Here is a 14,943-nt window from a genome sequence, read left to right on the forward strand (position 1 = left end):
GTCCTTCCATAAAATAAATCTTCCCACATGAATGGAACGAAAGGGTGTTTTTCTGACTTTTTCTCTTTTCTTGGGCCTTACCTATGGGTTTGGGCCTGACCATATCCTTAACTTAGAGATAAAATGTTTTATAGATCAGTACTGTTACAAGTGCAGGACCCTGGTAGATAGTGCTATGGCACAGGGGCAGTTCTACTGTGAACCCAAGGGATGAAGAACCTGGTTAAGGGATTCCATTTGCTCCAGAAAAGGCTTGATGTCCTTTTTCTGCTTCCCTGTAATGACCCTGTGGCCTGTCTCCCGTTTGTGGAGTAGTTCATACTCAGCTAAGTCAGAGATATTTTATTTATCTAGTACAAGGGAGACCACATCCCACACTCTGGGGTCATTTTCGTATTTGCTTGCAGCCTCAGTGAGCACCCTCTTCCTCTTGCACTATAAATTCTTCTCTGGTAAAACTGAATTCTGAGAAAGAAGAATGGAACAAAATTGCTGTTGACCTAAAATTGAGACAATATTAATCTCTTGAGTAATTATAGATCTTGTATAAACCATCTCATCTATTGGCCTTCCTCTGGGCCGGATACTATGGTAAGTTACTTGGGATTGCAACGATGAACATGGACTTTCTGGCACTAATACGACAGCTTAATGGAGTAGAAGTGGGTGATGCACTGGAAAGAGCAGGGGCTTTATTATGAAGCAAATGGATCCTCACTCTTACAAACTTGGACAAATTACTTATCCTTTCTGGGCCTCAGTTTCTCCATGTTTAAAAGGGGGCCTGTGAAGATACAATGTTCATAATGACCATAGCCGACTGACTGACTGATCATAACAGGTATTCAGTAAATGATAAATTATTAAGGAAGACTTTGGTAGATTCCTTTCAGATAGGTCTTCTAAATCCATGATACTGTTAAACTGGAAATTCAGCAAAATCTCCCTCTCTTTCCTTGTATAGCTATTGTCTTAGACTTGGCCAAATTATTAGGTTATGTCAGCTATCTGAACTCGATGTTGTTCGACCAAGGTTCCTGGTACTTAGGCTTCTGGAGCCAGATATTAGGAAGATTTTGAATCATTCATTTGTTATACAGATATTTATTGAGGGCTGCTATGTGCTGGCTGCTGGGATTGCAGTGGTAAACAAGGACGACATGGTCCTTGATCTGATGGACCTTTCAGTGCAGTGGGATCCAGACACATTTAAACACACGTTTATATAAATCATTAAATCTTGTGAGCCTTCAGTTACACAATGCGTGTGATTCAGTACGGATAGATTATGAGTCCCCGCTTCTTCCCTACATGGGTTATTTGTGCCTTACACTCTTTAGAGAAAGGTAAAGAATAATACTTTCCCTCTGTGTTTTGCAAGCTCTTAGTGTGCAATCGTTTAGGGGGTTCCCTTCTAGGTGTGACCATGGATACTACATAAAATGGCAGGCATTGCCTAGCTGTGGTTCCATAGGAAACCAGTACCAGACATAATTGTTCCATTATGATGATAATTACTAGTTTGATAAGGGATTTGAAGCCATTTTAGAGCACTAGTCTAAATGTTTAGCAGCTGCATAGTATTCCAGTGTATAGATATTCAGTTATTTATTTCACCACACAATTATTTTTAGTTTTTGCTGCTACAAATAATGAGGCAGAGAATATCCTTCTATGATATATATATTTTTTGGCAAACTTATAAATATGCCTATAGAGTAAAATAGGAGCTTATTTGATCAAAGAGTACATTGTATTTACATTTTGATAGATATTTGCCAACATCTTTTATCCATGAATATTCTGATTTAATAACTTTGGAGTAGGACCAAGCAATCTGTATATTTAACCAGTTCCTTCAGTGATTTTGATGCAGCTGGGTTTGAGAACTATTGCTGGATCAGAAAAATGGCAAGATTCCCTGCAGGTAAGGAGTACGGTGCATCTTTTCTGGAAACAATCGAGCAATTATGAATATCTAGGGAAGAGTAAACATCCTTTTTAATGAGCAGTAAGAGCCTGTCTGTCTATAGTAGCAGTTGCCAGGGTTGGCTCATCTTTAGAGAAGCAAGTGTACTAAATACTTATCTGGAATATTTTGTGTCTTTTGATATGTAATGTTGGGGGAAGGAGCATAAGAATTGTAAGAATCTGAGTTTCAGCATCTTCCACTTACTAACTGGACAAATTAATGAACTATCTTTATATCATGATAATGATTATATCTTCCTTCAGTTTTGTTGCAAAGATTAAAGGGGGGAGTAATATAACATTTATTGAGTACCTTCTGTTTTCTTCTAGTAGTTTTTGGGTTTATCTGTCATGGCAGTTTGTTATTTGTGATTGGTGATTCACTTTGTCATTTCCCCATTAGACTCACTGGAACCGCATCTTGTGATCCTGTGTTCCCAATCCTTAGCCCAGGCTTGGGATATTGTGCACTGTTTTGTTTCTTAAATGAACTATGTGTGCTAAGCACTATGCAAATAGATTTTCTATTTTAATTTTCAAAATTATCCTAAGAGATAGGTATTATTTCTTCCATTTTACCACAAGAAATGCTCAGAGAGCTTAAGTAACTTGCTTAAGATCACACAGTATAACAGAACCACAATTGAAAGCCCAATATGTGTAATTCCAAACTAGATAATGTCTGTGCTCTTTCTATCAATCCACCTTGCTGAGATAATTCTATAAAGCACTTTGGAAATTGTGAAATGTTGTTTAGGGGTAAGGTTATTTTAATAATATAATTTTACAGATTAGCATGGAGATACAAACATTTCTTCTGCTTATACTCAATATTCCCTTTCAGTTCAGCTTTCTTGAATACATGGTGTAAGAATATAAGTGGTTATTTCCTCCTGTGAGTGATTTCCCCCCCATATTTCCTTTGCTTAACATTCTTTGTTTTTCTTTTGGTGAATTTTTTGGTATTTGTAAATTTATGAGTTGAAATGGTTTATAGTGGTTATAGCAGGATTTTGGCAACATTGGAAGGTTTAGTAACCTGTAGAAGTAGTGTTTGTCTTCCTATCTCTTCTTTATCTTCATTTCCCTCTTTTCATTAGCAGCCACACGAGGATCTCTTCAGGGCAGAGGTCACTAAATTAGGTGTCCTCACATGTCAGCCCTGGCTATTGGGTATCTATATTTTGTAGGACATGACCATATTGCTTAAAGGTGTAGAAATAGTGAGGAAAAATACAACCTCATAAATTTTATATTTATGTTGCTTTTAATGGGGCTTTTTCATTTGAGAATTAGATTGTTCAGTTATTTGGAATATTTAATCATCAGGTGATTTTGGAAGCAAAAACACATGTCCCCACTGTCTGCCCCTTATGTCATCATAAAATTCACCAAGTTGCAAAACAGGAATGGCGTACACCAAAAAGTGTGGCAATAGGAAGAAATATGTGGTTTTGCACATTATAGTTACGTTGAACAAGAGAATTTTCCAGGAACTTAATTTTGTGTTATTTTATTTTTTGACTGTATAGTTGTATTTGCCAATATTTTATATAAATCAGTTTTATTTTGTATTTTATTTAACCTTTTTGTGAAACCACTTTGGCTTGGTTTCCTCACTCCCTCAAGGTTGAGGGAAAGGGGCAGGCAGGCTTACTCATGGATTCTCTTAGGCAGCTGAGTTTTAAGTTTAGTCCTTGCCTTAGTGCATGTAATTCTGTCTCAGAGGCTCATGTCTATTTAACTAGCTCTTTAAGCCATGTGGAATTGTGTTGGAAAATGCATCTGATTTCTATCGTGATCTTTCTCAAGCCTCGTTTGAAACCTGGGAACACAATTGTAGTCTTCAGTGCCTTATTACTTTCAGATGGAGGTTTTATTCTTTGGAGTTTACTGAGATGAGCTTTGGAGAGAAACTCTAAGCAGTGTGATTTCTGACCCGCAGGACAGAGCCCATAGTGTTTAACAACTGCAAGGACCCTTTTCCTGATAATAGCAGTTTTGAATGATAATGCGTAGGGTGTCATCATCCCATTTTTTGATGTGACTTAATGTTCTTATTTGGAAATTGGTATTCTTAATATTCTTACATTAACTATTTCTGTAAAATGTGTTAATGTACACAATTACAATGGCAATAAAATCTAGGATAAACTGTCATCATAATTCAAAAGTTACGTATCTTATATATTGTAAAACTTTCCTTTTTAGGCATATGGGTCAGGCTGTGATATTGTTATTTTGGCAAGTGACTTTGAATGTGTGCAGATCATACCTGGTGCTAAGCATGGAAACATCCAAGTCAGCTGTGTGGAGTGTTCTCACCAACATGGAAGAGTAAGTAAGGGATTTAATTACTTTATTATATGTCATCCTTTAATATATTTAACAATCCTAGAGTATTCTTATCTTTTTCTACAAGGCTTGCCTACAGTTTCTTATTAATATACCTTGCTTAGATGCCTATCGATAGGAGTGGGTGAAGTGATATTTGTATACAAATTGTAAAGAGCCATTAAGCTGACAATGTGATAATTAATTGTTCTACAGGTGTATACAGTCTTAAAAGATCTGTAGGCCTCACAATCCTGTGGGTACTGATATTCTGCCAGTTAATATTCTAGCAACTATTAAATCAATAGTAGGGAAGCAAACTTTTATCTTCTCTAGCTAGCATCCCTTATCTCTCCCCAAAATTATAATAACATCAAATTTTTATCAAGAACTTTGCCAAGTTTTTAATGTCTAAAATAATATTTGTCATATAACAGGTGCTTTGTAGTTTCTGTTAATTTAATGAAAGTTTATTTGTTGAGTGAAGAATCTTAATGTTTATTCCCTTCAGACTTTAAAACAGGGTTTATTTTGATATAGTTCAAATTTCATCAAATTTCACCCCTCTCCCCACATTTCAAGCCTAATGTACATAACATTATGGTTTATTTAATGTAAAGTAAATATATCATATTTGCTGTATACTCTAGCAATGCAGCAAGGGCAATACTGTGTAGCAGAGTTGAATGGCTCTACAAGAATATGAAAATGAGATTTTTCCTGTCATAATTGTAATAATTTAAACAGCCTTAGTGGTCTCTAATTTTTCTTTACTGAGTAATAACATTTTTTTTCAAGGATATGTTAAATCAGAATATTCATGGTGATAAATAGTAACCATGCAAATTTATGCCAAAAAATACATTATTATAATACCATTTCTGCTGTCTCACCCCGCTGCTTGTATCAAGCTTTAATATTTGTGCTAATATAGCATAATATGGCAATCCAGTGATATAATTGACCTAATATTGAAGTACTGAGTTTCCTGGTGTTTTCTGATACTTGTTTCTTGCTTTTCTGACTTTTCCCAATTTTTTTTTTTCTTAAATATAGCTTACTTTTTAGAGAACACTGAGAGTGTCAGATTTCTGTCATTCGTTTTTCATTGCTGATCTCCGTAGGCCAATTAAGGTAGCTTTAAACCTGCCTAGTGATGTACAATAGTTGTCAGAGATGAATTTTAATAAATTATTTATGTGCTGGTAATAATCACAATAAAATTCTATGGAAGCAAAGTTTGTTTTGTTGTTTTTTTTTAAATATATAAGGCCTTGGTGTTCATATCTATGTTTTTACTTTTCTATACCTGGAAGATAAAGAAGGTAAAAATATGACATTTTTGATATATTGTCTTTTATTTCCTTTGTCCACAGTCATTGTGGTGATAACTGGCGCCAGTTATAATCATTCATTCATTGACTGACACGTTGAATGTGATCATTCATAGCATGTTTTGCCTAAGTATTACCTCAGCCAGGCATTTTAAGTAGCTTCTCCCTTACCATTGTGGATTAAAAGCTTTTTTTTTTTTAAAGAAAGAATGTTAGATATTAAGTAACAAGTTAAAATCACTTTGGCATGAGTGTACCCTGAAATCACAGTAGACCTTTTTGGCTGGCCTTAAAAGAATACATACTTTAATTTAAGTTTATAAGTTAACTGTTAGGTCTAGAGGTATCAGCAGGGATGGTTAATGGTCTGTTCCCTGTCGTTGATTCCCTCTTGCCAGGAGAAGGATAAACCGGAAATGGCTTTTAAGGAATTATTGAAAAGCAGGCTCTGGTAGTTTCTAGGGAGAGAGGGGTTTATGTCCCTTCTTATCAGGTATGTGACCTGGAACAGAGTCCACCGGGAGATGTCTGCATCTGCTCTTTCTCCTCCAGATGCAGTCGGTGTCTCTTTGATTTCTCCTTAGTCCATTTTCTCTATACCTTCTAGATGGTTTTCCCAGTTGGCATTCTTTGTTTGATGGTGTAATTAATGTCATTTTATTTGGTATATATTTAATACCTGTTACTCTTTGATGTCTTTCTCTACTTCTCATGGTTTTTATAGTGACTGGATTATAAAGTTTCTGACAGATGTACTATTGAAATGTGTCTGTTAATAAAGTTATTTCTATATTAAAAATGAAAAACCTCCTACAGAAAACGATGATTTCTTTAATAGGTCAACCTCGTATTTGCTGTAGATCAGCCTTGTATTTGATACGTAAAATGAAGCCTGCTGAATTTTTGATAATAGAGAAGAGATTCTTAAGTCCAATACTTTTCCAGTTAATGTTTACGGAAGGGAATAAATCATGAATATTGTATTGGGATTGTTATTATATGTAATTAGTTCATACATTATTGTGAAAAGGTGGTTGTCTTTATTTTTTCTTTTCCTAAAAATTAATGCTTTGTTCATTCTTTTTTAGATTGCAGCTTCGTATGGTAATGCTGTTTGTATTTTTGAGCCCTTGGGCATAAATTCTCATAAGAGAAATTGTGTAAGTACTAAATGATAGTAGAAAACTTTTAGAATTAAATTTAGAATCCAGTTGATAGCAATAAAGAGCTCCTCAGGAACCGGTGTTATAAGGTGGCCTGGTGCTTTATGGTAGATCTTTTACATTCACTAGGAACATATCCCCAGGCCTTTTAGAAACTCAATTTTCTAGAATATTGCTAATTGAGATTTACCTTGTTAATTGGGATTGACCCTAGTTGAACTGTTATTTCTTGTTTAGATTACTAGACTATTCTTTGTCTGATAGCTGTTTCTATCCCCCTTTCTCCTCTTTTCTCAGCAGAACGGATCATGACATTCTCTGCTTAAAACTGTGATGGCTCCATATTTCCCTCAGATTCAAATCCAAAAAGCCTTAGAATAGACCACAGCCTTTCTTTGCCCCACCATCCACTTATTACTTCTCAGAGCTCATCTCCTACCGTTTTTGTCCTCTCTGATGTCACTCCAGCCACACTGGCATTTTTACTATTCTTAGAACAGTTACCCTCCCATCTAGGGCCTTTGCATTGGTTGTTCTCTTCTCTGGAATGTTATTCTTTCTCTAGATAGCTCCACAGCCAGCTCCTGCAGATCCTTTAAGGTTTTGCTTGATAATAACCTTCTCAATGGGGTCTACCTTCATCACTCTTTTAAAAATTGTCACTTGCTTCTACCACCTTTATTTTAACCTCCCTATCCTTCTATTTTAAAATTTTTTCCATAACACTATCTTGTTTGTTTATTGTTTACTATTTAGAATGTAAGCTTCATGAGAGTAGGGAGCTTTATTTCTTTTGTTCACCAATGCATCCCAAGTACTTAGAATATATTAATATCTGGAACATAATAGTCTCCTAAATATTTGTTGAATGAAGGAGTTAGGAGCTTAGGTAAATTCACTTACCAGATAAGTGGTCTAGCATAACACATTGAGAACCATTCAGATTCATTCTGGGTGCTGTATTTTATTTTATCTTACTGAATATTCAGAAAATCCCATATGGTTAGAATTATTAACCCCTTTAAAAGTTACTGCATGCATAGGAACTCCATCATCACTCACAAATAGTGAAAAATGCCAATGTGAAATCTGAATGCCAAGAGTATATATTTACCAGTAATTTTTTTTTAAAAAAGGTATACTCTTAAATACATTAAAACAAGTGATTTTGATGTTTTATTAAATATATATATTGGAATTTCTTTTTACTTTAAAAAAAACATGAATTAGAATATTAGTCTTTTCCCTATGATAGTATTATAAAATGGATATCAAATGTTAGAGTGCTTAAGACTCACCTGAGGTTCCTATTGAAAATTCAGACTCCAAGCCTCACTCTCAAAATTTCTGCTATGTAGTTGGTTCATCAATTACACTCTGAGAAATACTAAAGGAAAGAGTATTAGCAATATCTTTAGTTGTAGGAATGATTTAATTATTACTCTGAAATAGATCTGTTGAACAGTATTTAAAATACTATTGCAACTGTTGTTTGTTCAGCAGTGATGGGAAATTAACATTTACCCTAATTGAAAATATAAAATTATTTTTAGATAATGAAATTCAGGTTTGTAGTTATATTTTAAAATTCTGCCTCTGGATAGTTATGAAATCTTGAATAAATTATTAGCGATTCTAAAAATATTATAAAGAGAAAGGGAATTGCCATTTATTAAATTATTAGTACTTGCCAAGCGATTAATGTATAACTTGCCTCAGGCCACACAGCTGTATGTTGCAGTACAATTTACCATGAGGCCATTTTATATTTGTGTACTACAAAGAAATACCTAAACGTCTTTTTACTTAGATATTGTATTTGATGACAGAGGCCTTTGACTTTTAAACTTTAAATTTTCTTTCTACCTTTTAGAATGAAAATAGTAAGAAAAATAATGGAAATTATTCAAATAAATATAATATAGGTCAGGTTTGTAGATTTTATATATTATATAATTCAAGTTTGTTGACTTTTGGGGAGGCATATCTAGTTTTATTTTAGACATTGAGTCCATAGAATTGTGATAATTTGCACTTTTTCCTAAGGTGTATTTTGTTTTCATAAATATTTATCGAGCATCTGTAGACTTGCCATTACAACACTGAAGACATAATTCCTGCCCTTGAAGAGCTGTAATTTAATGGGAGAGTCAGACATATGAACAAATATTCAGTGTGACTAGTGTTATAATGGTAGAATGTAAAAAGTGCGATGAGAGCTACTAGTATGTCAGAAAAAGATTCACAGCAGAGGTGATGATATAGCTAGATCTTGATGTAAGCCTAAGAGTTTGCAGGTGGAGAAGAGAGGAAAGCATATCTTAAGTATAAGAATATGTTTATAGATGTGGAAAGAAGCCTGAGATAACATGCTTTGTTTGGGCATGGCAAGCAGCTTGATATGGTAGAATAAATAGTAAGTGGAACTATTGGAAGGTTTTTTTAAAAAAATGGTATTTTGGAAATAATAGTGAAATTTTTAAATCTTTGTTTTCGATCATAAGGTCTTAAGTTGATGAAAATGATGAAATGGTAGTGTTTGTGGATATTATTTTTAAAATCTGACCTTTTTCTATGTTTCAGCAACTCAAGTGTCAGTGGCTTAAAACTGGGCAGTTTTTTTTGAGTTCCGTGACATACAATTTAGCATGGGACCCTCAAGGTATTTAGTAATTATATTAGAAATTATGAAAAGTAAATATTTGTTTTAAATATATGATTATGATGTGATATATAATCTCCCATAATAAAATGATCAATAGTATATTTTCGTTTTGCTAGTAAATGAGTGTACTTTTTTCTTCTTGGTATACACTACTTTATACAGTGCTGAATTTACTATTAGTTCTGTGCTTTTTTTCGCCCTGTCTTTCAATATTTTATTTTAAGAACGGTGATTTGTTTCTTTACTGAACATGTGCTGCATTTTACCTTTAATTCTATTTATTAAGAAAGAAATCAGAAATAAAACATGACCAAAGAAACCTATCTCATTTTGTTATTTGTATTTCAGGAAATTATTGTCTTTAATTTTGAAAGATTAGAAATCTCTAATGGTAATGGCTTTTATCCTTTTTACATTCACAATTAATGAGGATAATTTTTTTTAATGAAGATAATTTTTATATTCCAAGTAGAAAAGCAGATTTCATTAATTTTGCCTTATATTTCATTAGTTATATCTTATATCCTGAGAACATTCTATGTGGTATTTTTTGGGTTTGTTTTTTAATTGTATTTTTTCAGTTATTTTTAGAAAAGATTTATCTGATAAATAATAGCTCTCTGCCAGTAAGCTTTTCTTTTTTGTTCTCAAGTTTCCTGCAAGAATTACTCTTTCTTGCCTAGTGGATTTTTAGAATTTTTTTCATAAACAATATTGCTTATTTTTCACAGTACAGTTTTTAGACCTATGTAGCAGCTGATGTGTTTCTTTCTCTAGATAATCCCTGCTTATTCAGTAGAACATTCTTTAATTTTCAGATAACAGATTGTTGACAGCAACTGATTCCCTTCAGCTGTGGGCTCCTCCAGAAGGTGACATTCTGGAAGAAGAGGAAGAAATTGATAATAAAATTCCTCCAGTTTTAAGTGATTGGAAGTGCATCTGGCAGTGCAAGTAAGTGTCTAATTCTGTTGTTATGCTCATTTATTTAAAAAAAAAAAAGCCTCCTAAAATATGTTTCACAATCATCTTTATTTTTTGATGGTACCATTGCATTTAGAAGCCTAGAAAGTAGAATTTTTCTAACCAAAACTTATCATAATACGTATCTTCAATCTGTGCTACAGTTGATTGTTTTTAAAAAGGGCAAAATATTTTCATAGTAATAACCTCAGTACTTGGGTTGACAGGATTGACACATAGGGATTACTCATTAATGGAAGAGGTGTGGATGGTGATGGGAGGGAGAAGATGTGATGAATGTTGACAGTCCCTCTTTCAAGTGGAAGGATGGCTGAACTAGTAACGGTATGGATTATGTGAAGGGGACCAATTAGCCAGGGAAGATGGTGAGCTTAATTTTTAACATGTTATATTTAGGATGTTGGTCGGGCTTGTAAAATTGGAGATATCATTTATACATGCTAATTGCATTCTTTGAATCCCCAAAGAGAATTTTGGATTAATTTTAATTAATTTGTATTTTTAGGGAGGTGAAATATTTTATTTTTAGAGAGTTCGAACATTCTTGTTCTAATGATGTTGAAAATCATCTATACAGTGTTCCAGATTTTAAAAATGGTAACTTTGTTTTTTTTTAGAACCTCAGTATCTGTACATTTGATGGAGTGGTCCCCTGATGGTGAATATTTTGCTACTGCTGGAAAGGTAAAGGACCAAACAAAACATTAACAAAAGAAACAAAACAATTAAAAATGTTCCTGTTCGTTCTCATTTTTAGTTTTCTCATCTGTAAAATTGGGATAATGTTACTCTGCAAAGCTAGCCTGAGGAATAGTGATAGATTTGTGAAGATCAGGTATATTTCCCTTAGATAGTAGGGACTTGGGAAATAATGGCTATTATTATTCTTATTTGACCTTTTTAAAAAAATGTTTTTTAAAATTAATTTTTATGTTTAAAAAATAGCATATGTCCATAACTTAAAAAGGAAAACAGTACCACTAGAGTCACAATGAAAAGAAACATTCCATTCTTCCTGCTCTTAAGTCCTATGTCCTGGAGGCAGTTATTTGTCATATTGCATATATTGGTACTTCCTCCCATGTTCCTAAATAACTTGCTTATGCTCCCATTTCTTGATTTTTTTTCCCCTTTCATTTTTATGTATCATTCTTGCTTTCGTACTGTGGAAGCTGAGACTTCTGTTCTCTAGCTGATGTTCCCAACCCTCTCTCTACTTCTAGCATATACACAAATCACTTCCCTTCCTCCTGTCTTCCTGATGTAGATTATCTTGTAATATTTGGGTAAGTATTTATTTTTCACATTATTGATTGTGCAAAATATTCTTCACAGAATAATTACTTTGGAGTTAATAATTACTTAGTTTTACTAATTGCTTAGTTTTCTATATACCTAATCCGTTCCCTAAACCTCTGACAGCTTTTGCATCTTCTCTCATCACAATCCCACATAGGAGGTATCTTGAAGATGTGTATTCTCTTTGCTCCAATCTGGCTTAGTTGCTCTCCAACTCTAAACTAGAGCTCTCATTTTGGGATTTTCTTTTAGCAATCTCAGGAGATTCTCTTTGCCTATCTTTATTAAATTCCCTGTTTCTTAGCATCATTTATCTTCTTTCCTTGTTTTGATGGTGATATCCTCTAGTAGGTTCCTTAGAAAAGATGAGTGGGAAAAACATTTTGAGGCCTTGCAAATCTGAACAAGTATTTCTTCTGCTTTTATGCTTGATTTGGCCAGGCGCAGAATTGGATTGAAAATAATTTTCCCTCAGAATTTTTTAAGTAGTGGTTCTGTTGCCTTCTAGCTTCCAATGTTGCCATTTGAGAAGTACAGTGCCTTACGACCATACTCCCCCCATCTCCAGCTTATAGAGGTTTTAGGAATCTTCTCCTTTTTCCTGCTGTTCTGAAATTTCATGATGATGTCATGATACGGGGCAGTCATCTATAAATATTTAATATGTATCTCTAAGGGATAAAGACTTGTGCCGGTAATTTGGTGGGCCTATTCAATCTGGAAATTCATGTCCTTCAGTTTAGGGAGATTATTTTATATTATTTGTTTTGTGTTATTTCCTTCTTTCATGTTGTCTTTTCTCTCTCTCTGAATCTCCCCTTATTTAGAAGTAGATTCTTCTATACTGATCCTCTAATTTACTTTTTTCCCCCTCTCTCCATTGTCCATCTCTTCATCTTTTTAATTTTTTAATTTAAAAACATTTTTTCATCTCTATGGTTTTGTTTAATTTCTGGAGGATTTTTCAGCTTAAACTCTGGGATAATTATTTCCTGCTATCACATTTTTAATTTTCAAGAGTTTTTTCTTATGCCTTTTTAAATGATAAATATTTCATAAATATAAAAGACTACATATAAAACATATATAAGTATAATGATTAAACAAATACACATGGACCTATTACTCAATTTGAGACAAAGAATATACAACTAATGGGTTTCTTATAGTCCTGCTTGCATCTCCTCCTTTCCCTTCCACCCAGGCAACCAGAATTTTGAATTTTATGTTTTATTTCATTGTCTTTTTTTTTTTTATAGTATCACATGTATGAATTCTCAAATAATATAATGTTTAGTTTTCTATAGTTTTGAACTTGCCATACAGTTATTAAAATACAGCTTCGAGATATTAAAAAATAAATTTCCCAGACTTCCGGAAAAATGGCGGAGTGAGGTGAGCCTCTGTAAAGCTCCCCTGGAATTTACAAAGAATCGAACAACAAAAACTCCACAAAGGACTCCCTGCACAGCAGACAGGCAACACGAAGAGGCCCACTACCGACTGAAATCACCTACAGGTGGGAGATTCGCGAGTGGAGGGAGGAGGAAAGGGAGAAGTGCGCGGAGACGGAGCCGCGCGGGCGCAGGACGCAGACCCAGCTCAGTGCTCCGAGCTCGCTGCTTCCCGGAACTACCGCAGCTGCGGGAGATCGGACTGCTAGGGCTCCGCCAGGGCTCCACAGGGCTGAGGGGACAGCATATAACACGGCTGAACCCAACGCTCACGGCAGAGACCTCGGAGAAAAGACTGAGGGAAAAAGGCTGAAAACGGTGGTTTAAGCCCGCACTGCCGAGCAGAGAACGGAGCCTTAGGCACTGAGACTAGCCGCCCCCTCCCTCCCCTCCCAGAGCTCGCCCCGCCCCCACCTGCCCGGTGCTAAAAGCGAAACAGTAGCAGTGTCAGATCAAAACAACAGAAAATTTGCTGTTTTGAGAACTGTGGACTGCAAACACAAATTCACAGCCCAACTAGTTCCAGCAAAGGGGAGAGAGCTGTGGAAGCAGGACCGGCTGTGGTGGTGGTCGCCGCCATTGCTCTGGGCCACCTCTCACAACTCACCCCGCCCCTGACCCCACCTATCTGGGCGGATCCCTGCAGGAGTAAACAGAACTGCTGAAATATACGGGCTCTGAATCAGCAGCTGGAAGAGCTTTCGAACATCAAAAGCTCTCCGATACCCTCCGGGACACTGCGCCCTGTGACCTAGACGAACTATTAACAGAGGAGAAGCCCGTCTCCCAGGGAATCCCCCATTGTGTGAGAAGTTGGAATAGTGCAGAGAAAACATAGCACTACTGTGTGGGAGAAGAAAATAAGTTGCAGTTGGAGAAATAATAAAACATTCTACCAACAAGTACTGGCAAACAAAAGAAAGACCGCTTATCAACCTGTTGCAGAAGTCACTCCTGTAGATGTCTAGGAAGAGAAATAGTAAACCAGTAATCGCCATGAATAACCAAGGCAACAAGATAGCTCAGAAAGAAAGTGAAAAATCTCCAGAGAAGGCACTTAAAGATACAGAAATATGTGACTTAAATGACAGAGAATTCAAGATTGCAGTTCTGAAAAACTCAACGAGATACAAGAAAACACAGATAGGCAGTTAAAGGAACTCAGAAACTCAATCAAAGAACAGCATGAGCATTTTACGAAAGAGATTGAAATCTTAAAAGAGAACCAAATAGAATTTCTGGAGATTAAGAACTCAATAGAAGAAATTAAGAATGAAATAACCAGCTTAGGTAGTAGAGTTGACCAGATGGAGCAAAGAATCAGTGACATCGAAGATAGAAACCTGGAAATGACACAAATAGAAGAAGAAAGAGACTTGAGACTTAAAAGAAATGAAAGAACTTACAAGAACTTTCTGACTCCATCAGAAAGAGCAATATAAGAATAATGGGCATACCAGAAGGAGAAGAAAGAGAGAAGGAACAGAGAATATATTCAAACAAATTGTCGATGAGAACTTCCCAAATTTGTGGACAGAACTGGACCCTCGAATCCAAGAAGCAAATAGAACACCTAGTTACCTCAATCCCAACAGACCTTCTCCAAGGCACATTGTATTGAAGCTGTCTAAAATCAACGACAAAGAAAGAATCCTCAAGGCAGCCAGGGAAAAGAAGACGGTAACTTACAAAGGAAAGCCCATTAGATTATCATCAGATTTTTCAGCAGAAACTCTACA

At 35.2% G+C, this 14,943-nt stretch overlaps 1 protein-coding gene across 1 annotated transcript in view; it reads left to right on the plus strand.

The window, feature by feature from the left end:
• The window catches only part of DMXL2 (Dmx like 2), a 110,148-nt gene that overhangs the window by 20,143 nt on the left and 75,062 nt on the right, over positions 1-14,943 (plus strand). The window contains exons 2-6 of the mRNA XM_074329184.1: positions 4,183-4,308; positions 6,728-6,799; positions 9,386-9,464; positions 10,286-10,421; positions 11,069-11,135. Of these exons, the coding sequence (XP_074185285.1) occupies positions 4,183-4,308; positions 6,728-6,799; positions 9,386-9,464; positions 10,286-10,421; positions 11,069-11,135 (480 nt within the window). The remainder of the gene's footprint in view (positions 1-4,182; positions 4,309-6,727; positions 6,800-9,385; positions 9,465-10,285; positions 10,422-11,068; positions 11,136-14,943) is intronic.

This window comes from Rhinolophus sinicus, linkage group LG03 (genome assembly GCF_036562045.2).
Source record: "Rhinolophus sinicus isolate RSC01 linkage group LG03, ASM3656204v1, whole genome shotgun sequence".
Classification (NCBI taxonomy): domain Eukaryota; kingdom Metazoa; phylum Chordata; class Mammalia; order Chiroptera; family Rhinolophidae; genus Rhinolophus; species Rhinolophus sinicus.